Source organism: Aquarana catesbeiana, linkage group LG06, assembly GCF_042186555.1.
Source record: "Aquarana catesbeiana isolate 2022-GZ linkage group LG06, ASM4218655v1, whole genome shotgun sequence".
Classification (NCBI taxonomy): Eukaryota; Metazoa; Chordata; class Amphibia; order Anura; family Ranidae; genus Aquarana; species Aquarana catesbeiana.
This window is the reverse complement of record NC_133329.1, coordinates 53,053,039-53,078,315: the sequence shown is the minus strand read 5'-3', so window position 1 is coordinate 53,078,315 and position 25,277 is coordinate 53,053,039. Positions and strand designations below refer to the sequence as shown.

The window sequence follows — 25,277 nt, the reverse complement described above, 5'->3', positions numbered from 1 at the left end:
AAACTCAATCTTTCTAAAACTGAGCTTGTAATATTTCCTCCTCCCCAATCCCCTACCCATGACTTTACCATTGAGCTCAACGGCACTACCATTGGTCCTTCCACACATGCCAAGGTACTGGGTGTAATCCTAGAGTCTGACTTCTCCTTTAACCCCCACATCCAATCAGTGGCCAAATCTTTCCGCCTTACCCTCCACAACATTTCCAGAATTTGTCCCTTCCCGACTACCACCACCACAAAGCAACTTATTCACTCCTTGGTTATTTCCAGCCTTGACTACTGCAACTCCCTCATTGGTCTACCTTTACACAGGATACCCTCCCCCTTCAGTCTATTATGATTGCTGCTGCCAGGCTTATACACCTTACTAACCGATCCATGGCTGCTGCCCCTCTGTCAATCCTTCGCTTTCACTAACCCAAGGTATGAAATTCAAAATACTAAACCACAACATCGCTCCCAGCTACATCACCAACCTCATCTGCAGATATTGCCCTCTCCACTCTAGTTACCTTCTCCCACTCTCACCTCCAGGACTTCTCCAGAGCCTCTCCCATCCTCTGGAACTTCTTCCTCAGGATGTCCGGTCAGTTCCTCCCCTGTTCGCCATTTGGCGATCCCTGAAAACTCACTCATTCAGGGAAGCCTACCCCACCTCCACCTAAGAACTGTACCCAAGTCACCTCCATTAGATCTTCCCTGCAGCTATTCCCTTTTGTACCTCCTTCCCCTCCCTTTAGACTAAACTCCACCAGCAGGAAGAGCTCCTCCCTCTGGGAAGGCGTCATGTTATGTCCACCTGTTAGCCACTCCTGCGCGCCCCAGGATGAATACCAAAAGAAAGCTCTTTATCTGTGAGAAAAAAATAAATAAATAAATAGTTTAGCTTGGGTACAATGTAGCATGACTGAGTAATTGTCATTCAACGTGTGAGAGCGCTGAAAGCTGAAAATTGGTCTGGGCAGGAAGGGGGTACCTGTGTCTCCCTGTATTGAAGTGGTTAAACACTGACTGGGGCTCCTTTCTTGGCGTTGGCTGTTAAGCATTAATGGGTTTGATTTACTAAAGGAAAACAGACTGTGCACTTTGCAAGTGCAGTTTCTCCAGAGTTTAGTAAAAGAGGTGAAGCTTCACTTTGCAAAGAATACCCAATCACATAGAAGGAAAAAAAAAAAAAAAAAGTTTTTGCTTGCACATGATTGGATGATGGAAGTCAGCAGAGCCTCCCCTCTATTAACTGAGCTCTGGAGCAACTGCACTTGCAAAGTGCACAGTTTATTTGCCTTTAATAAATCAACCCCAATGTGTCTATATATGCACAACTATTAGTTTATTTAATGCATACTGTGCCCTGAGTAATCCATTTGGAGTCAACACTGGACTCACTAAGTGAAAAAAATTATTTACAAGTACCTACTGAATAATATTGTATTTAAAGCAAACATCTTAACACATAGGATCACTGAAGCTGACCAAATCAGACCACACAAAAGGTACCAACATATACTATATTCATGCTGAGGGGCCCCGGAACCCCCAGATTATGTGTATGAGGGCTACCAGCACACCCCCCCAGTACAATGCACTGCCACTTTCTGATCAATGGAAGTATTGTACATGGAGTAGGCGGGGCATAGCTCTGACTTTGGAGTCAGTCAGTATTTGCATATTGAGCATCCCAGACTTGGAAGTCTCCAGAGGGTGCGGCACAGTGAAGAAAGGGAAGTGCAGGTGCCCGGTGCTCATTTTCAAATTCATAAATCAGACTTATGCCAGGTTTTCTTCTCACTCACAAAGACAACAGTGATCTCAGACAAGGCAGTATATAAGACAAGGGACACTGAAAACACAAAGCTATTCCGTACTTACCTCTGCAAAGACTTGAGTCATCTGTTCTGAGCAGTCCTTGTAGTGGACTTCTATACTGGGCAAGAAGGTGAAGATAGCAAGGCAGCCTCCTGGCTTTAAGATCCGATTGACCTGAAATAACATCTACATTAATTAAAAAAGTTAAAAATGTATATTTTAGCATTTAGAGTTCAGCAATTTGGGGAAAAGAATGTATAGCATGCAGACGTTTGGTGTATAAATATAAAGCACAGGGTATAGAGTGTAGCAGTTCAGTGTATGTAGGTGTGTAGCCTAGGGGCAGAGGGGACGTGGCCTCGGGTGCAACATTTAGGGGGGCTCATTCTGTGCCCACCATCCAGAGTCAGCCCTTCGTTCGTTTGTATGTTCAATGATCCCAACGTACATAATTGCTCACAAGCAACCCATATACTCCTTCACCTCCTCTATACCAGCCGGGTGCTCAAGCCTAGAAGTCCACTCTTGATCCACTGACAGCACACTGAAAACTCCTGCCAGAAGCCACGCCCCTAAAATGGTACACTCATCATTAAGCCCTGTGATGGGTGAAAAGCATTAGAGCATGGCTTCCAGTAGAGATTTTCAGTGTGTGCTGTCAATCGCTTAAACAGCAGTGGAACAGAGCGTTTTAGTGTGTGGCCTGTCTTATTGGAGTTTAGTTTGGTGTATGTATTGCACAGCACAGTAAACAGATTGCAGTTATCCACTGTATGCAACATACAGCATACATATAGCAGTTTAGGCTATGTGAGCAAATCATAATGTACACAGTACAGAACGTAGCACACAAAATGAATAAATTGTACAGCCGTCTGCAGTTCAACATGCAGCACATTGCTCAGGAGTCCAGATTATGTCAACATGCAGCACAGTGTACAGAATCCACGGTCAGGTGTATGTAACAAAAAGCATATTTTACAAGGGGCAGCAAATAAAATGAAACAAGACTGTTTTTACCTCTTTTAGAAATGGCTCAATGGTAAAATAATGGGCAGCAATACTTGATGTTAGGAGATCGACAGAAGCGTCAGGAACCGGCACCTCTTCAGCTGGACAGATACTGCAGAAAATGACAGATTAGATTTTAAGTAGTGACACCATCTGGTTGGATTGAAAGCCCAACCCTGGACTCTGTGCTTCTGACTTTTCTGCCTCATCCCTTCCCAGATGACACAAAAGGGGTTGGTCTGTTTATAAAGAATTCACAGAAAAATCACCCAATGAATCCTTCACTGACATGCTCCAGTCACATTCACCCTGTTTACACTAGAATTAATGTGTACCAGGCCAATGCAGCAGCCAGTAAACCACCAATTTCACATTTACAGCTAAAGTTCCACCCTAGTGGTGAACTGTGTTCATTACACACTAGAATGGTCATATTTATTTATTTTTACAAATGTAAACAAACAGCATGCCCCCCCCCCCCCTCATTCCCTACAATATAATTTAGGAATACTCACCAATCACCCTAACAATGTCCGTTAGGAATACCCACCAGTTATTGCAGCACTTTGTCACACTTTGCATGGTAAAATGCCAAATGTCCCCCTGTTGGGTTCGCCGCAAAACTTTTCGAACATTGCAAGAGTTCAGAACCGAATAGCGAACCCCATTGAAGTATATGGGACCCAAACTGGAAAAATCAAAAGTGACTCTTTTGAAGGCTTATATGCAAGTAATTGGGCATACAATGGTTATGGGGGGTCCGGGTATTGCCCTGGGGGGACATGCATCAATGAAAAAATAAAAAGTTTGTAAAAAAACATTTTTAAATTAGCAGTGATTTACTGATGCTTAAAGTGAAACCATCAAAATGAGAAAAAAAAAAAAATGAAAATTTCCTTTAAATATATTGCCTCGTGTGGTCCCCTTAGTCTGCCTGTAATGTGTCACATCTGTACCATGTATAAAGCCTGCTGCAGCAATGACATTTATAAAGCTAAAAAGGGACTTTCCATTCAAGCTCTCTTTATTTTATAAACAACGCCTCAGGGAGTCAGTCTGTATGATGGAGGCCATAATTTAGTGCACTCGGGATTAGAGATTATTTGGAAAAAATTCTTGTGTCTTTCGTAGACTTTGGATAGAAATAACAAGTGTGAAAAAATTGGTCTCAGGGTTACAGTGTGAAGGCATCACCAACACCCAATGGAGGTACTCTTGATTAAAGCAAGAATCGGACTTGCTGTCCAAAATTGCAATGATATGCACCTGTCAAACAGGTGCGGAAAAATAGGTCTTTGGGTGTTAATAATGCCCATGAAACCTACACCAAAAAAATTTCTTCCAGATGAAAAACACCCACAATGCTAGGCAGTCTAGAAGTCCTGCAGAGATTCCACATCCCAAAAACACTTAAAATTGGCAACATTGGCATCAGGGGCTTCCTAGCTGCTGGTAATCCAGGACTGATTCATTTTGATAAAAGTAAGACGGTCCACAGAGTTTGTGGACAGACACGTTCTATTATCAGTAACAAAAGCTCCAGCACAACTAAATGCCATTAGGGAAGCATGCTGGCTGCAGGACAGCCCAGCAGCTCAATTTCACACGGGGCAAGTTCTGGCCAGTGGTCTATTCTCATGTCCCAGTAAGCCAGTGGATCGTCGACTGGAAAGCTCTCCATCTGTTTTCGCCCCTAGATAATCGCCCACCATGTGATGCAGAAGCGGATAGCCCTGGACAACGAGGACTTAAAAAAAAAAAAAACCTACCAGAGTCAGGAAAAGCATTATATAAACTCCTCTTTAAAAGTCATCCAAGAGATTATCGTCTGCACTCTGTGGGGACGGGATAATTTCTGAGACTTTCCCCTTGTAATGGTGGTCAAGGAGGGTCACCTACCAATAGTAATCCTTTATGCCACGTATGCTTGGGACATGTTTCAAAGCCTGCGACATGAGGGAGCCCATGCACTGCAAATTTGCATGGGAGGCAGACTCCTTGGGGTCACTCAGGATTACAGTATCTGGAACTGCCCCCTCCCAGCCACATACTACTCCCAAGGGTTCTGGGAATGGAAAACACTCTTACTGTTTGACGTATGTCTTCATCTGCTTCAATGACTCCAAAACTGGAGGGGGTAGAGCTGACAAATCTCGCATCATCACTAGCTGTATGGAGACATGGGGGCACAACAAGCTGCAGCACTGAGCCCTGTCCTGCATCCTTCCGAGTTGCTAGCAGAGTTACCCAGTGTGCTGTGAATGAAATATATTGTCCCTGCCCATGCTTGCTGGACCATGTGTCATCAGTAATGTGGACTTTGCGGCTGACTGCCTTGCCCAACGATGCCACAACATTGCCTTCCACGTGATGGTAGAGAGCTGGAATGGCCTAACATGGAGAAATTGTGACTGGGAACCGGTCATTGTGGAACAGCACATTCTGCAAATTCTCGGGAGGGGGCAGAATCCACTAGATGGAAAGGCAGAAGTTTTAGAGCCAGCAGCTTTGACAAGCCTGCATTTAGATGCTGGGCATGTGGGTGGCAGTGACTTTTTCCGCTGCAGCAGATAGGGCGGAGAAATTTGCCATAGGGCAGAGAAATTTGCCAGCTATAGTCTACAGCTGGGGGTGTGCTGTAAAGACCTGGGACACCCTGCACTATACCATCATCCCTGTCAGTGGAAGCTGATGAGAGGTCATGAGGTATAGCAGGGGCATACTGAGGTGAGTAAGGAGGGACAGATTTGTGCTCCTTGTGTGGCTTTTAGGTGCTCTTGTCAATGGGCTGAGTGGTGGGAGGTTAAATGCCTGGACAAGCATGTGGTACCCAAATGACTGGTGTTTTTGCCACGCTTGAGACAAAGTTTGCAAATAGCAACAGTGCGATCGGCTGCACATGTACTATAAAAGACCCAGACATCTGAGCTGTGGGAAGTGGGCCAGGAGATAACAGCTTCACAATGTGATGGAATATGGTGGCTGCTCCCCACTCTTCCATGGTGGCTGCCTCCTTGGGGTTGTGCTTCACCCTCACTTTCCTCCTCTGCTCTATCTGGCACCCAAGTCATGTCAGTGACCTCATCATCTCCTCCATCCTCATTACCTCTGGAGACAACTTGGCAATACGCTGCAGCTGGGGGAACATGAATGCTAATTTGCGTACCAGTGTTCTCCCCTCTGTAGGCTCATGTTCCTGCCTTCAACCTCAGAACCCACATCTGAATCAACATCTGAATCAAGTAATGGCTGTGCATCATCAAGGAACAAGTGGCTGAACCGGTGTTCAAATAACTCAGCTGACTCCTCCATGCTGGGGCTATGGCAGGTATAGCTGTGGATAAAGAGGCAGGTTTAGCCACTATGGCAGCTGCAGTGGACCGCACACTAGCCTCTGCTTGGGTGACGGAGGACGATGGTTTAGTAAGCCAGTCCACCACCTCCTCTGCATGCTGTGGCTGGAAGGCACAGGCAACATCACTAAACAGAGGGAATTATGCCCTGCTTGAGGACTGACCATGTCCACCTTTTCCTGTGGACACATACGCTGCTGGCCCCCTCAGTGCCATGGGAACATTTGCCTCTTTGTTGGCCTCCCAGACATGATGGGGGAGAGGGGCGCTTATTAACAAAACGTATTAAAGATGTGGAAAGATGTACGTGGATGCACTTTAACTTGAGTACTCACTACACAGAAACACTCCACTGACACCACAATATACTTCAGTAAAACGGCACTGAAGCACTACAATCTACTGCATTAAACATGCAATAACGCATTCAAATATACTGCGTTAAATGTGCAGTAATGCACTGTTATATACTGCAGGAAACCTGCCCTGACAAAATAAACTGACACTAAAGTAAAAATGAATGGTCACACTACACGCACACTAAACTATCACTAGATTCACACTAAACTGATATTCTACACCAGGGGTCTCAAACTGGTGGCCCTCCAGCTGTTGCGGAACTACAAGTCCCATCATGCCCCTGCCTGAGGGAGTCATGCTTGTAACTGTCAGCCTTATGCAAAGTAATAGTATATATAAACAATACAGGAAAACACACTACAAACAGCGCTATTGTTGAGCAAGAAAATATAAAAAACATGCGGCCAACTACACACAAAAGTAATTAAACAGAGAGGTATAGAGTCTGTGAAGTGATCAGGAAAATGTCCATAGGTGATAATAAAGCTGAATCACAGTGTGCGCCTTCCACCGGTCAGTAGGACTTCACCCTGTGTTAACACTCTCCCCCTAGGGGGTCAAACTCACCAAACATGTAAGTTAAAAAGGCCTCCAAGAAAAAAAAGGATCTCCTTAACACATCTCACTCAGTACCACTCCAGGGGGTTCAGGGGGGGGGGGGTCGCAACTCCAAACAGATAGATGACAAAGAAAAAAAGTATGCACATAGCGTAATTCTGTTTATTAAGATGAACCCCACAATCTTCACAAAACACCCCTCAACCAATATACGTACAAAATAAAAAGCAGTCAATCAAGCAAAAAGGAGTAATGCGTGTCACCATTCAGGAGATCAGCCGGCTCGGTTTCCAGGGGAACAGATCACTTCCTGGTTTGTGGATCAGGCTGAGCTGGAACGCATACCTCACTTCCGGCGTCGTGTAAGCCACGCCCTAAGGGGCCCTATAGGTTGCAAGCGTTTATTGCACGATTAAGATTTTATTATGTTTTTACAGTGTATGTAACTTTGTGTATTTTAATTAATTGCAGCGGCATCCGTTTGTTGAATATCATGTATGCCGGCTGATAACCCTAAAGGCGTGTGCTTTGTGTGGGATTGTGGGACGAGTGATCGCTCATAGATCCTGACACATTGGCACTGTCATTTGATATGTGCAGTGAGGTCGAGTACGCCCCCCTCTTCTTCTTGTGCTGAGCCGCTACTTAGTTTCCTGTCTGACGTCGTGCGCCTGACGTCGGGCTGCACGCTCTGTGATTGGTGGCTTGGAGCGGGGTGGACGATATAAACCTCTCACTACGCCGTGTAGCCACGCCCTCTGTCGAAGTCAGGATATGACGAAACGCGTCAAAAGGGCGTGGCTTACATGACGCCGGAAGTGAGGTATGCGTTCCAGCTCAGCCTGATCCACAAACCAGGAAGTGATCTGTTCCCCTGGAAACCGAGCCGGCTGATCTCCTGAATGGTGACACGCATTACTCCTTTTTGCTTGATTGACTGCTTTTTATTTTGTACGTATATTGGTTGAGGGGTGTTTTGTGAAGATTGTGGGGTTCATCTTAATAAACAGAATTACGCTATGTGCATACTTTTTTTCTTTGTCATCTATCTGTTTGGAGTTGCGACCCCCCCCCCTGAACCCCCTGGAGTGGTACTGAGTGAGATGTGTTAAGGAGATCCTTTTTTTCTTGGAGGCCTTTTTAACTTACATGTTTGGTGAGTTTGACCCCCTAGGGGGAGAGTGTTAACACAGGGTGAAGTCCTACTGACCGGTGGAAGGCGCACACTGTGATTCAGCTTTATTATCACCTATGGACATTTTCCTGATCACTTCACAGACTCTATACCTCTCTGTTTAATTACTTTTGTGCGTAGTTGGCCGCATGTTTTTTATATTTTCTTGCTCAACAATAGCGCTGTTTGTAGTGTATGTTTTCCTGTATTGTTTATATATACTATTACTTTGCAATTTTATTTGTTTTTAAAACGGCTGCTGCTTTTTGGAACATTTGGTGTAGAAACTAAGTGTTTATACCTCCTTCATTCTCTAGTTCTACTCTTACCTTTGGACATTAATTTATCCATCTGGCGCTGAGCGGTGTGCTGCAGGCCTGAGCAAACCTTCCTTTATATCTATGTCAGCCTTATGCCCCGTACACACGGTCGGACTTTGTTCGGACATTCCGACAACAAAATCCTAGGATTTTTTCTGACGGATGTTGGCTCAAACTTGTCTTGCATACACATGGTCACACAAAGTTGTCGGAAAATCCGATCGTTCTAAACGCGGTGACGTAAAACACGTACGTCGGGACTATAAACAGGGCAGTGGCCAATAGCTTTCATCTCTTTATTTATTCTGAGCATGCGTGGCACTTTGTCCGTCGGATTTGTGTACACACGATCGGAATTTCCGACAACGGATTTTGTTGTCGGAAAATTTTATCTCCTGCTCTCCAACTTTGTGTGTCGGAAAATCCGATGGAAAATGTCCGATGGAGCCCACACACGGTCGGAATTTCCGACAACGCGCTCCGATCGGACATTTTCCATCGGAAAATCCGACCGTGTGTACGGGGCATTACAATGCCTCATGGGACTTGTAGTTTCACAACAGCTGGAGGGCCGCCAGTTTGAGACCCCTGTTCTACACTGACAATAGAATCACAATAGCACACCAACGCTTGTAGCACTGAACAGAGCCCTGTTCTCTCTCTCTCCACGCCAATATCACACTGCAAATGGCCGCTATGGAGGAGAATATTTTTATAGTGTGGGGTGGGACTAAGAGCAATGAGCCATGATTGGATAGAGTCATTACTTTCTCCAATCATGGCTTGGACAGTGCTCTGAGCCCTGATTGGGCAAAGCTTTCATTGCTTCAGCCAATCAGGGCTTCCAATGCACTGTTCTGAACAAAAGGTTGATAATTTGGGTGTTCCTCAAAACGGGCAAACAGCCAATGTTTGGCTTGAAATCATCCTCGGGCCAAACTGTTCGCCCAACTCTAATCAGGAAAGGGGCTACTTGGTTGGATGTGTTCCCCCCCCCCCCCCCCCCCAGGCCAAATGTTCCTAGTCCTCCCCTGAATGTAACTAATGAAAACAGGTTTAGAATGTCCCCACCTGTATGTGACATTGGGTGACACTGTGGCTTTCTTGGCCTCTTCTGCCTGAGCCTCACTGATGTCAATTCCGAGAACTTTCTTGAAGTATGGAGCGAGAATTCTTGTGTTCTGCCCCGTTCCACAGCCAACGTCCACAGCAAATCCATATGGTTTGGAAAACTAGGAAGACAGAAACATATATAATAATACATCACAATGACACTGGTGTTTTCAGTTTAATCTCTTGCTGCCCACATCATGCATATGTGTGGTTGCAAAGAGGGTGGGCTTTAAAGCTCTTACACTGCACAAAGGAGTCCATGGAAAGCCAAGATTTGTGCCGAGAACTCACTAACTGCATGCCCCCAGCACAGTCATAGCCACAGCATAGCCAGCTCTCCAGTCCCAATCGGAAGCTGGTGGGAAAGGCTTCCAATCAGGTGTCCATGAGTGAAAGACAATCACAGTGGTCATGTGATTATCCTCGGCATAAAGACCCATTTAAAGGGATGCTGAAGCTGGGTGGATTACATTTATAAAAGTGTCATAACAATGATTTTTTTTTTTTCTATATTAGGTTGAAAATGATTCCCATCCTCCACCTCACTCCCTACTTTACCAGAATTTGTGTTTATTTTTTTCTTTCTTGGGAGCGGTGCCATTTTCTGACAGGCCTAGGTGAGAACTATGCAACTTGGCATCACACGTCCCAGGAGGCTGCGGGACCAGTTTTTAAGCGCCGCACAATTTTTCACATGAGCAGTGGGAGCTGGCTGTGATTTCCTGAGAAAAAGTAAGTCAGCTCCCAGGTTCAAGTTGGTGGCAACTGAGAACTGGCTGTGGTAGGAAAGTGCTGGACTCCAGGGACTGTTAAGCATCTTGGCCGTGCTACAAAAATATAAAAAATAAAAAAAAAATAAACCCCACACACATACCTAACTTTTATTAAAAAACACTGCTCAGTTGGGAATATACAAAGATACAAATTAACATTGTTAATTTTAGATCACTCTGTTCATTCATCTGCAGATCAAAGGGATAAAACCTCAATCTGTAGATGTCAGTTAAAGCAATCCGACAGGTAAAAATGTTCCTTTGTTTAAACTCTTTTAACCCTTAGTTTATTCTAATCAGCCCTCATTAACTCCTTAGTATCCTTTCTTCAACTATTTTCCTTCTGATTTTTTTTTTGTTTTATTTTATTAAAAAGACCCAGCCCTTTTATGAAATTTTTGTTTACAAGTTAAAATCAGTATTTTTTTTTACTAGACAATTACCTATAACCCCCAAACAGTTTTTGTTTTTTTAGCAGAGACCCAAGAGAAAAAAAAATAAAAATATAAAAATAAATAAAATACAGTAAAAGTTAGCCCAATTTTTTTATACAATGTGAAAGATGTTACACCGAGTAAATGGATACCCAACATAGCATGCTTTAAAATTCTGTGCGCTCGTGGAAATGTCCACAAACTATGGTGCTTAAAAATCTCTATAGGCCACACTTTAAAATCCTTTAGGAATTTGAATGGAATGGACATAAAGCAGCAGCTAAGGTCTGCCCCCAAAGCAAGCTGCTTGCTGTAGGGGCACTCGGCAGGAGGGAGGGGCCAGGAGCACCGGCAAGGGACCCGAGCAGAGGAGGTTCTGCACAAAACCATTAAACAGAGCAGGGAAGTGTGAAAAAAAAAAATAATATGTTGCAAGTAATATGTAACAAAGCTAAAAACAAACTACCTTCTTTCCACGTTAACCACTTCAGCTCCGGAAGATTTAACCCCCTTCATGACCAGACCATTTGTGATACATCACTGCTTTACTTTAACCGGTTGGTGTCGTGCGGCACTGTACCCAAATAAAATATAGGTATTTGACAACCCAGCGGCACTTAACCAGCACCAATCCCCCCCCTCCGGGTGGCAAGCAGCAGTTAACTGGCCCCCCCGCCCACCTACTGTCTGCCTGGCACTTACACCATCTTGGTGGTGGGTTACGTGCTGCAGGTCAGGCAGCAAGCTGTGGGTCAGGTAGCTGGTGACGAGCCGTGGGTCAGGTAGCGGGTGACGAGCCGTGGGTCAGTGGGTTTGTCGTCTTCTTAGATCATGGCGTATCCCACCAGGCGTCTTCTCTTCTCCTGCTAGGCATCCAATAGGATTGCCTGTCCTTTCAGCCAATCCTGTGTCGGGTCTCAGACCCACTTCCTCATTGGCTAGGAGGATTAGTGTGGTGATAACGAATATTCATTAGTTATCACACAACTGGGTGAGCTTCATGCGCAGTGCTCTGTGCCCGGAGCCCATCCTTTTTTTGAAGCATGTGATTAGAGCCAGAGGCTCTAATAGGCTTCAAAACACCCCCCCCCCCCCTCATTGGAATCCATGCATCCGGCATCCCTGTATAGGAATCAGGGGGCCAGATGCATGGATGGGGGGGCAGCTCCCGTGTGCCCCCTATGGATGGGCTGCAACTGAAGCAGAAAGTACTGTGAGTGTGTACATTACAGGGCTCCCTCAGACCACCATTCCCCCCCAGAGCACTATGTGCATGCATTACAGGCCTCTCATAGTCAGACCACCATCCAGAGCACTGCTCATTACAGGCCTCTCATAGTCAGACCACCATCCAGAACACTGTGTGCATTATAGGCCACCCTGAGTCAGACCACTGAAGTAGTCTATGAAGCTCTTCTGAAAGGTCTGCTGAAAAACATTTAATGGGAAGAGTTTCCTTTTTTAATGGACTGCGCTGAGTATTATACATAGCTGATAAGCAGGGCACATATTATGCAATTTTCTCTCCTTAAATTGCTTGACACAGGGGGCGTGGTGGGCAGTGGAGGAAGATGGCTGCTATCTAGCTGCGCTCTGCAGCACTGACTTTCCCTGAAGCGACACTCGGCAACTAAAAGAGGTATTGAGGGCACAAAAAGATACTGGAATATCTGGAGTAATAGCGTGTCACAATGGGGAAGAGGAAAGACCACGGAGGACCCAGGAAATTGGGGTCATTTAAGAATCACTATAGTGATTCTGTGAGGGAAAATGGCACAGCTTTACCTCAGCACTCAAGGGCTGAACAGCAGCCAGCACGCCTCAGTGACAGAGACGGTGAGCTTGGTAACACTGAAAAACAGCAGATATGTGTCTGATCCTGACATGGGGAAAAAAATTATTGGACCTCAGAGACAAAGAAGGAGGATTTCCCCCTCAGGTGAACATGCCAGTAGTTGACTGCCTGATTATGACCAGCCACCTGTTAATAATCCCTGTGCTGATAAACTGCTTGCCTTCCCCACATCTGGGCAGCCTATACTTGATACAGATATCAAAGCAATGCTTCTGTCCCTGAGAGGAGCGATTCAACAAGATGTGCAGTCATATATGCACAAAACTAATGTGGCAATAGAAGGTCTAGGAGTAAGAATTGATGACATGGAAAATAAAATGGAGGATGTCACTGACACGCATAATGAATTGGTAGACTCCCATTTTGAGCTAATAGAAGAATTGAGGCAACTTAAAGTTGAAAGTGTCAGAAATCTAGAACAGATCCAGGCGCAATAATATAAAATTCAGAGGGATCCCAGAAACCGTCAAAAATACTGAATTACAGGGATTTTTGAAATAAAAAAGATGTCTGACCTACGCCCCAAAATCCCGCATCAGGAGCTGACAATTGACAAGGCTCATCGATTGGCAAAACCTTCGCATATACCAGAAAAACTCCCGAGAGATGTTATTGCGAGAATTCATTTCTATCATGTTAAAGATCTCCTGATGCAAAGCGCACGACATGTCCCACTACCTGATCCATATGCAGGTATTTTTTTTTTCTACTCAGACCTTTCACAAGCAACTTTATTGGCACGGAAAAACCTGAATTCCATTACGAAGCTACTCCGTACTCATGATATCAAATATAGATGAGGTTTCCCAACCAGATTGATCGTTGATCGTAATGTTTCCTACAATATCCATACACTGGATGATGTCCTGAATTTGTTGGGGAAATGGGGGTTGCTCCCTATGGATGAAGATAACTCTCAGAGCAAATAATTTGCAGTATAAAATCGCACAAGAAAAGCAACTTGGTCATGCTTAAACTCACTGGATTACTACGGTTCACTGCTTATATTGCTAAACCCTCAAACCTATCTGTTCTCAGGGAAACTTTTACCCCAGAAGGAAATGGTAAAATTTCCCCCTATCTATAAGTGCACCCTACAGTTGCATGGCGACTCAAAGTTTTTCTTCAACGTTTTGAATTTTTTTTATCTCCTTATATTTTTTTCTAACAGGATTTCAAAATTACTCATACATTCTATGAGAATCTATCTTTTTTCCTTCAAGGTTGGTCTCTCCACTCAGGAACATGATCTATCTATCTATCTATCTATCTCTCTCTATCTTGGCTTATCCACAATAGGATGTCGCTGCTACTTAACACCTTAAAAAAATGTTGCAACTTAAAATTTTCTCTGAACACCAATGGGCTTAACAGTCCCCATAAAAGAAAAGCTCTCTGGACTGATGCTATTAAACTTCAGAGTGACATTATATGTGTACAAGAGTCGCATTTTGCGAAAGATAAAGCACCTACATTTTCGCATCCTCTTTTCCCACATATCTTCTGCTCTAACAACCTCAAAAAGAAGAAAGGTGTTATAATGGCAATCAAAGGGACAGTCTCATTCCACCTTTTGGACTCAGCAATAGACGACCATGGTCGGTATATAATTCTAGTTGCTATTATAGACAGACAATGTTACTTACACAATAGTCAACATTTACGTGCACCGATGACGACAGGTGGCATCATTAGCTGGTAGTAACCTGTTAGTGCCCAGCACAGGGAAGCATATCAGCAGTGCAGAGCTGAGCCTTAGCACAGTCATGTCTGCTTTGTCTTCGCCTTTTACAAAAGGGGGATTTATGATGTCCCCCCCTAGCAAAACAGAGCTGTTCCTGGAATCACAGGCAGCCAGCAGCAAAGAGGAGCCGGGATCACATTGTGAACCGCAGCTGGCCAATATGGTTGCTTCACCTCACGGCCAATCGGGTTTCAAGACTCGCTTCCTAATTGTGCTCTGCGCCCCAAGCCCGCCCTTTCTTTAACCCTTTCATGACTAAGCCTATTTTTGAAATTTGGTGTTTACAAGTTAAAATCCGTATTTTTTGCTAGAAAATTACTTAGAACCCCCAAACATTATATATATATTTTTTTTAGAAGAGAATCTAGAGAATAAAATGGCGATTGTTGCAATATTTTTTATCACACAGTATTTGTGCAGCGGTGTTTTAAACGCAAATTTTTGGAAAAGTGACACTTTCATGAATTTTAAAAAATCCAAACAGTAAAGTTACCCCAATTTTTTTGTATAATGTGAAAGATGATGTTACGTCGAGTAAATAGATACCAAACATGTCACCCTTTATAATTGCACGCACTCGTGGAATGGCGACGAACTACGGTACCTTTGAATTTCCATAGGCGACGCTTTAAAAAATTTTTACGGTTACCAGGTTTGAGCTACAGAGGAGGTCTAGGGCTAGAATTATTGCTCTCGCTCTGACGATCGCGGCGATACCTCACATGTGTGGTTTGAACACCGTTTACATATGCGGGCGCGACTTCCGTACGCGTTTTCTTCGCTGCGCGAGCTCGCGGGGACAGGGGCACTTTATAAATTTTTTTTTTTTTTTAATTTAATTTATTTATTTTTGTACTTTATAAATTGTGTTTAATTTTTTTTTTTTTTTTTTACTTTTATTGCTGTCACAAGCAATGTAAACATCCCTTGTGACAGTAATATGTGGTGACAGGTACTCTTTATGGAGGGATGGGGGGTCTAAAAGACCCCCCATCCCTCCTTTACACTTCAAAGTATTCAGATCGCCGAAAACGGCGATTCTGAATACTGTGTACTTTTTTAAATTCGGCGCCATTGGCAGTCGAGTAAACGGGAAGTGACGTCATGACATCGCTTCCGCGTTTACAACAAGAAGGCTGGAACGAAGCCGCTCGCAGCTTCGTTCCAGCCCGCCCACAGCCGCCGAAGGCAGCCGAATGGACACCGGGCCTCCCGATCGCACGGGAGGCCCGGTAACAGCGGCGGGAGGCGGCGGGAGGGGGGGGGGGGATGTCCCCTCCCGCTCCTCCGGTATAACAGCCGAGCGGCTTTTAGCCGCATCGGTTGTTATACAGGGGTAGCCGATCGCCCGCTGTAAACAACGGTACTGGGATGATGCCTGCAGCTGCGGGCATCATCCCGGTATAACCCCGGAAAGCCGAGTACGCATATCTGCGTACGGTCGGCCGGAAGGGCAATTAGAGCCTCAGAAAAAAAAAAATCCCATTGAAATACATGCGTCAGGCCAGGGCCGCTGATAGAAATCATGGGGCCCCATACAGCCTACCTGACGGGGCCCCCTTCAGCTTCACCCCTGGTCCCGCCCCTGGCCCCTCCCCAAACCCCACCTCGAAACAAAGTGCAGGTTTGTCTACAAGTGATATTTATTTTCTTTTGGTGGCTTTTACTTTTTGCATTTCTAAACAAAAAAAAAAAAAAAATATATGAATTTCTTCAATAGTTTAGGCCAATATGTATTCTGCAACATTTTTTGTAAAAAAAAAAAAAAAAATCCCAAAAAGCGTTTGATTGGTTTGCACAAAATTTATAGCATCTACAAACTATGTGATGTATTTATGTATTTTTTTTTTTTTTTTCACTAGTAATGGTGGCGATCAGCGACTTGACAGCGGGACATGCCAATGCCATAATGTACTGCAGAGACAGTGCTACCCATGCTGCCAATGCCATATTGTGCTGCAGGGTGGCACTGTTTGCAGCACATGTTACTTTGTATCTTTCTATACTGTGGTCCATTTTTTGACAGCATCATCTATTACAGCATCTGTATTTACACAGTAACTAATTTTCACAGCTAGGAATTTTTGGGCAAGTGCAAAAGGAGGAATACAGTAGAAGGACAGGACATACTACAAACCCCCAATATGTTTAATTGAATTTGTTTTTGTTTGATTTTTGGGTGTGTGCAGCACACTAAGGCATCTATTAATTAAACAATCATTGGCTGAATGTCAAACACATTAGTGCAATTTTGCTGTAATTTCTCCATATACAGTAATCCCTGTGATAGTTAGCACCATCTAGTGGCCAAAATGTGGTGTATTTTCTCATTGAGGTATTTCAGAAAGCTATACCACATTAGCCACTAGATGGAGCTGATGATCATAGAGATTGATTAGAGAATGTGAAAGTGGAAACTCCTGCGCTGTCGGGGGGGGGGGGGGGGGCTACGCTAAAAGGACACTGCTGCAACATCTAAATACTGATCCAAAGCAGGACAAATGAGACAAAAGTGGGGGAAGATGGTAGTTGCGCTGTGATGAAGGGGGGGGGGGGGGGGCTACAAAGATGACTAAAGTGGCAAAGTGAACTAAAAAAGAAACGGGCCAATGCATGAATAAATCGTACATGCTAAAAGAACATGGTGGGGATGCAGTGCAGTGCAACGTAGCTGATCAACATGACTATAATGTTACGGGCAGACAAAGCCTAATATATAAAGGTAATTGTGAAACAGTGACTGCTTGAATATAGCAAAGCAAAAATGCATATACTAACACAAATAGGATGAATAATGACACAATGCAAATAAAAATATAATGCAAGAAAAATACATGTGGGCTAGTGCCCCATTAGCAAAAACGTGCCAAATCCTGGTGAACTACAAGTGACAAATCCCTAGGACAAACATGAATAATAGTTCTATCATCCAGTCCAAAAAGTAAAAACACGTGATGAGAAACACAAAACAAGTCCAATCGTGAAGGGAGGGGGGGATCTTCAGTGAGGACACCTCCGTGTTTGCAAGCCGCTTACCTTACAGCTGTAAGGTGTACAGCCTGTGTTGCAAATGACCCGCAGGTGTAGACGTTCCGTGTATACAGGTAGTGACAATGATGAACATGCCAAGCAAAATATAAAAAATAAAAAGTATACAGCATGTAAAATAACTCTGCGACAACCACAGTGGAGGGGGGGCAAGACACACACGGGGGGAGGTTGCACTCACTTTCATGAAGTGAGTGTGGGCATCAATCCACGAGCGCCGAGCTCGTATGCCTCCAGGAGTGTCACCAATCTGGAATATGTCCCCGTGCCTGGAAACTGGAATATGTCCCCGTGCCTGGAAACTGGAATATGTCCCCGTGCCTCTCTCCTCAGTGTTCATCAGGTAGAGTAGTGATGTACAGTGTGAGGGGGAAAGAGACGCACATAGCCTGATCCCATATAAAAGGTATATTTATTTAATAAAACAAGTCCAATCAACTTACATTTAAAACAATGCTGCAGTGTGTAGTAACTACGAGCGTCGAGCTCGTTTCCCGTTTGTCTGTGGCAGCGTCCCGTGCTCCAATCCTAATGCATATCATCACATCATGTGACTTCTTCAGATGTGACGATATGCATTAGGATTGGAGCACGGGACGCTGCCACGGACAAACAGGAGACGAGCTTGGCGCTCGTAGTTACTACACACTGCAGCATTGTTTTATATGTAAGTTGATTGGACTTGTTTTATCAAATATACCTTTTATATGGGATCACGCTATGTGCGTCTCTTTCCCCCTCACACTGTACATCACTACTCTACCTGACGAACACTGAGGAGAGAGGCACGGGGACATATTCCAGTTTCCAGGCACGGGGACATATTCCAGTTTCCAGGCACGGGGACAGATTCCAGATTGGTGACACTCCTGGAGGCATACGAGCTCGGCGCTCGTGGATTGATGCCCACACTCACTTCATGAAAGTGAGTGCAACCTCCCCCCGTGTGTGTCTTGCCCCCCCTCCACTGTGGTCGTCGCAGAGTAATTTTACATGCTGTATACTTTTTATTTTTCATATTTCGCTTGGCATGTTAATCATTGTCACTACCTTATACACGGAACGTCTACACCTGCGGGTCATTTGCAACACAGGCTGTACACCTTACAGCTGTAAGGTAAGCGGCTTGCAAACACGGAGGTGTCCTCACTGAAGATCCCCCCCTCCCTTCACGATTGGACTTGTTTTGTGTTTCTCATCACGAGTTTTTGTTTTTTAGACTGGATGATAGATCTAATATTCATGTTTGTCCTAGGGATTTGTCACTTGTAGTTCACCAGGATTTGGCACGTTTTTGCTAATGGGGCACTAGCCCACATGTATTTTTCTTGCATTATATATTTTTTTGCATTGTGTCATTATTTATCCTATTTGTGTTAGTATATGCATTTTTGCTTTGCTATATTCAAGCAGTCACTGTTTCACAATTACCTTTATATATTAGGCTTTGTCTGCCCGTAACATTATAGTCATGTTGATCAGCTACGTTGCACTGCACTGCATCCTCACCATGTTCTTTTAGCATGTAGGATCTATTCATGCTTTGGCCCGTTTCTTTTTTAGTTCACTTTGCCACTTTAGTCATCTTTGTAGCCCCCCCCCCCCCCCCTTCATCACAGCGCAACTACCATCTTCCCCCCCACTTGATTTATTAGAGAAATTACAGCCAAAATGTGTGTGACGTGCACAATTGTGTGCGACATTCGTCCAAAGAATTTTTGATAAATAGATCCCCAGTGCCCACAACTATAGTTATTTAGGAAAATTTAAAAACATTTTTTTGGAAGAATTAGACCCTCTGTCATGTTCTTATATTTTTACTTGGCACCATTAATTGGGAAAGGAAGTTGGGGGAAATCTCCCTATTGGGTCACAGACAGCAGTAAGAACTGGACAGCACCCTTCCCTGATCTGTCTAATAGAAAAAAAAAAAAAATAAGTGTTGGCTGGACAACTCCTTTAAAAAAATAACTGGAGTGGCTCTTCTAATCTAAGCAAAGTAATTCTGGTTTGAATTTTACAAGTGGCCTATTGTTTTTAGCTGGGCATATACCAGGCAGAAGCGTCACTCACCCTTTCATCCACGTAACTGAAGATGAGGTCTATTATTTCTTGTGATGGCTCAAATCTGAATTTCTGATAATCAGATGCTTGCTCCTTTCCTTCAAACTGTCGTGTCAACATTTTAGACTCAGATTATCACCTATATTGATAGAACAGAAGAAAAATATAAAAAAAAAAAAAAAAAATTAAAAAAGAAGGACCCTCTGGGGGTGGGGGTCCTGTGACTTTCTATCACTTTAACCTGTATGGGAAAGATGAAACTGTCTCTCTTCAAAATAGACCTGTACGAATTTCAATAATTCGGACTGAAAATATGAAAAAAATATAAATGCATAAGCAGAGGTTACTATGTAGAAAAGTAATCATTAGATTCTGAGTCATTGACAGCTGAAGTTTTAAGCAAATTTCAAATTTTTTGGCCCCACCCCTCAATACCTCCAGATCCTCCCTATTGGTCAGTGAGGCTGTCCCTTACATTGGTATAGAAAATCCTGGGAGGGGCCCCAGCCAATCTAGACTTTTACAGAAAAAGGTGAGATTTGCATGTGACTTTAGCTGCCTGTATATCTAGAGGTTATCTTGCCATGTGACCTCGGCTTATGTGTATTTCAGACTGAATTGCCCAGATTTATAAAAGCCTTACTATGAGAAGTGATGGATCTGCACTTTTTAATATGAGGCTTTTAAAGCGGATCTTCACCATTCCCATCACTTACTATCATCACTCGTGCTCCTCCCCTTCCTCTCTTACAATTAGAACTTTATTTTATTATTTTTTACCTTTTTGAGGTAATACACCCCCTTCCTGTATTCTTGCCTAAGAGAGAATGGCTTATAAAGTACCCACAGCCCCCTGGGATACCCATCACCTAGGAGGGAGCAGGGTATTCTATTGCACATATGCCGCGTCATCAGGGGGCTGAGGGTCTTCCTTTTGCAGACGCCCCCTGAGGACACATCTGTGTGCAATGTGCATCATCAGGGGACTGGCCTACTGATGACATAGTTGTTGGTTGAGACATATGTCATCTAGCCATTACCTTCCCAACCCATTCATTGGATTTCAGTTATTTTAAATCATAGAGTATCGGCATCACATGTGGGTGTTACCCAGGGTGGTCTACATGCAAATACAGCCTACCTACATACCCCCTCACCTCCTTTCTCCATCAACGCACTTTTAGATTTGCATAACTCCTCCCAAGAGCCCACCCAATGTTTGCATCAGGGCTGAGGGCCCCTCAGAGGAGTAATGAGGCCAGGTGATGTGATATTTTCAGGAAGCCATGTACAGCACCCTGCTGGCCCCTCCCACCAGCCATGATCTGCCTGCATTAGAGAAGCAAAATGAATGAATGCTAAAAGTTTTTTTTTAAATAAATGTCATTAGCAGGTATGAGAGGGGAAAGCAGGAGCAGCCAGAGAAGGAAAAATATCAGCAGATTTTAGCAATTTTAGAGAAGCTCTGCAAGCCATGAAAACCACATGCAATCAAATAATGGTGAATGTCAGCAAAATACTACAAACATGCATGTTTTTCTGGTTTTATTTTCTTAAAACACCATTGTACCTTACCCGGGTTAGCCCCCCCCCCCCCCCAAAAAAAAAAAAAAAAAAAAAAAAAAAAAAAAAAAAAAAAAAAAAAAGTATGCAGTCTGAGATCAGGCTAGATCAATTGTTGGTTAAACTAAACAGCGCTTGCCTCACCCCACCTCTAATGAGAACTATAAGCTTAATCAATAAGTTAGACTGGTGAATATCAATACAATTGTAACTGAGTGACAAATGTAAATGAATGGCTCTAATATTACATACATTTTTAGTAATAGTGACTTGATTTATATAATGTAAAGGGATTTGTGATAATATGTGCAGATACAGCAAAAAAAAAAAAAAAAAAAGCTTGGTGCTCCAAAGGTGAATAATTCCACCACTGTGTGGTTCTGCACTCACCAGATGGGTTGGACTCCTCTGCCTTGTGGCAGAAAGTCAACTGTGCTTTAGGTCTCTTGGGGGGGGACCTATCACTCCGCGGTTAACACCGGGCACTTCCGCTATGTGGGTTGGCCTCCTACATTGCCACTCAAAATCCAGGGTGTGCAGGCATGGAATATACAAACCTTTATTCAGCATAGGCATCTTATAATAAAAGTTCCTTTAAAAAGATGTTGACATCTCTAGTAAAAATGTCCCCGTGCAGCTATCGGTGTCTGTTGAATAACGCTGTCTGCAGACCAGCATGTTTTCCATTGTCCGTGTTGGATATGACGTATTGGGACTTCAGGCTTGATGCGTTTTGTCATCAAGGTGCAACGTTATCAAAAGCAGGTCTACTTTTGATAATACAGGCCTGTTTTTGATAATGTCACATCTTGATGACGAAACGCGTCAAGCCTGAAGTCCCGATACGCAATATCCGGCATGGACATTGGAACACACACTCATCTGCAGACAGCGTTACTCAGACACTGATAGCTGCACAGAAGTTTTTTTTTACCAGAGCTGTATAAAAGGTTTTTAAAGGATCTTACACTATGAGGAGACCTCTGTATATTCAATGCCTGCACACCCTCGATTTTGAGTGGCAATGTAGGACGGCAACCCACATAGTGGAAGTGCCGGTGGAAACCGCAGAGGGATAGGTTTCTCCCCCCCCCCCCCCCCCAAGAGACCTAAAAGCACAGTTGACTCTTTCTGCCATAAGGCAGAGGAGTCCAACCCATCTGGTGAGTGTGGAACCACACAGTGGTGGAATTAGTCACCTTTGGAGCACGGAGCACCAAGCACTTTGTTTTTGCTGTATCTGCACATATTATCACAAGTCACTTTACATTGTATAAATCAAGTCACTATTACCAAAAATATATGTAATATTAGAGTCATTAATTTACATTTGTCACGCAGTCACAATTGTTTTGATATTCACCAGTGTAACATATTGATTAAGCTGATAGTTCTCATTAGACAGAGGTGGGGTGAGGCAAGGGCTGTTTTGTTTAGCCAATCACAACATCTGTTCCCCCTTGTAAGGTGACAGTATACACAACAGTGGCCAGATATAGTCACACCACATAACCAGGGCTCGAGTGCCACACAATTTATAGATCAATTGTTTGCGTTAGATCTCACACAGAACAATATCTGACATACATTATGCACTAGATATATAGCTTGACATGTTCAAGAATGCCACTATGTGTCCTATTGTAAAAGGAAAAATAAAGTGTGGGAGTATTAGAATGATATGAACTACTCTGTAAAAATGGTTGAGCCCAACAAAGTATGTGGACTATCAGAGGTCGTTATATACAGTGCCTTGAAAAAGTATTCATACCTCTTGAAATTTTCCACATTTTGTCATGTTGTAACCAAAAATGTTAATGTAGTTTATTGGGATTTTATGTGATAGACTCACACAAAGTGGTACATAATTGTGAAGTGGAAGGAAAATGATAAATGGTTTTCAAATTTTTTTACAAATAAATATGTGAAACATGTGACGTGCATTTGTATTCAGCCCCCTTTACTCTGATACCCCTAACTAAAATCTAGTGGAACCAATTGCCTTCAGAAGGCACCTAATTAGTAAATAGAGTCCACCTACATGTAATTTAATCTCAGTATTAATACAGCTGTTCTGTGAAGCTTTCAGAGGTTTGTTAGAGAACTTTAGTAAACAAACAGCATTATAAAAAGGCCAAGGAACACACCAGACAGGTCAGGGATAAAAGTTGTGGAGAAGTTTAAAGCAGGGTTAGGTTATAAAAAAAAAATATCCCAAGCTTTGAACATCTCACGGAGCACTTTTCAATCCATCATCCGAAAATGGAAAGGAATATGGCACAACTGCAAACCTACCAAGACATGGCTGTTCACCTCTCAGGTGGGAGAATCTGTCCACAGGACAACTATTAATCATGCACTCCACAAATCTGGCCTTTATGGAAGAGTGGCAAGAAGAAAGCCATTGGTGAAAAAAAGCCATAAGAAGTCCCATTTGCAGTCTGTGGGAAGCCATGTGGGGGACACTGCAAACATGTGGAAGAAGGTGCTCTGGTCAGATGAGACCAAAATGTAACTTTTTGGCCTAAAAGCAAAACGCTAGATGTGACGGAAAACTAACACTGCACATCACCCTGAACACACCACCACCCCAGCATGAAACATGGTGGTGGCAGCATCATGTTGTGGTGATGCTTTTCTTCAGCAGGGACAGGGAAGCTGGTCAGAGTTGATGGGAACATGGATGGATCCAAATACAGGGCAATCTTAGAAGAAAACCTGTTAGAGTCTGCTAAAGGCTTTAGACTGGGGCAGAGGTTCACCTTCCAGCAGGACAACGACCCTAAACATACAGCCAGAGCTACAATGGAATAGTTTAGATCAAAGCATAGTCATGTGTTAGAACGGCCCAGTCAAAGTCCAGACCTAAATCCAATTGAGAATCTGTGGCAAGACATGAAAATTGCTGTTCACAGACGCTCTCCATTCAATCGGACAGAGCATGAGATATTTTGCAAAGAAGAATGGGCAAAAAAAGTCACTCTAGATGTGCAAAGCTGGTAGAGACATCCCCAAAAAAAACTTGCAGCTGTATTTGTAGTGAAAGGTAGTTCTACAAAGTATTGACTCAGGGGGCCGCTATACAGATGTACACCACACTTTTCACAGATTTATTTGTAAAAAATGTTGAAAACCATTTATCTTCCACTTCACAATTAAGAGCCACTTTGTGTTGGTCTATCACATAAAATCCCAATAAAATACATTTACAGTTTTGGTTGTAACATGACAAAATGTGGAAAATTTCAAGGGGTACAGTATGAATACTTTTTCAAGGCACTGTATACCAATGAGTGCTCAATCCTAAAAATATAAAAAATATTTGACAAACAATCCAACAAATCCACATTAATATTCAAAAAATTATTCATAAAATGAGTCCATAAGTTCCCTTATGTAGATTCATGAACATCCATGCTTTTTCTACGGTATGTTCTCTCACAATAAATGACAAATAAAGCCTCTTACCAGAAGTGATGGATCTCAGATTATCCTGGTGGCCCCTCCCACCTATGCCCCCAGCTCCATGGAGCTGGGGGCATAGGTGGGAGGGGCCACCAGGATTCGCTCTGATTGATTGAAGAAGCATATAGATACACATTTAGAAGGGGACTGCTGAAGGAGGATTCACTGCTGTGCTCTGAGGAAGAGGGGATGTTCCCCTCGAAACGCGTCAGTAGCAGTGATCCCTGTGAGTCCCTCTGACCCTTGGTGGGCTCCGCTGATCTTAGATTGCATGCTGTCATTGGAAGATTGTTTACATTATGAGATCTTCTACAACTGTTTGTAAATAATTCCTTTTTATCATTGGTTTTAATACATTTACATCCAAAGGATAATGCACATGGCTGGTGCGCCCTTTCTTTCTTTTTTCTCGTTGTTTGTTAGGATTCCCCATCCTTGAGGGCAGCAAGGCCTGTGTCTATACACTACTTGTCTGGTTATCTACTTGTGCGCAGGACCGTTTTTTCTTTGTTATCAGTACTCAGACTCCCATATCCCTTTTATGGCCAATTACTTGCATATAAGCCTCCAAAATGGGCACTTTTGATTTTGCCTGTTTGGCTCCCATAGATTTCAATGGGGTTCGCTGTTTGGG

The 25,277-nt window shown here is 43.5% G+C and overlaps 1 protein-coding gene across 1 annotated transcript in view; it reads right to left on the bottom strand.

The window, feature by feature from the left end:
- The window catches only part of LOC141148411 (uncharacterized), a 32,629-nt gene extending 12,894 nt beyond the window's left edge, over positions 1-19,735 (bottom strand). Inside the window, exons 1-4 of the mRNA XM_073635896.1 lie at positions 19,625-19,735; positions 9,656-9,816; positions 2,829-2,931; positions 1,872-1,982 (exon numbers count right to left, since the gene is read on the bottom strand). Of these exons, the coding sequence (XP_073491997.1) occupies positions 1,872-1,982; positions 2,829-2,931; positions 9,656-9,816; positions 19,625-19,735 (486 nt within the window). The remainder of the gene's footprint in view (positions 1-1,871; positions 1,983-2,828; positions 2,932-9,655; positions 9,817-19,624) is intronic.
- Positions 19,736-25,277: the final 5,542 nt, after the last annotated feature.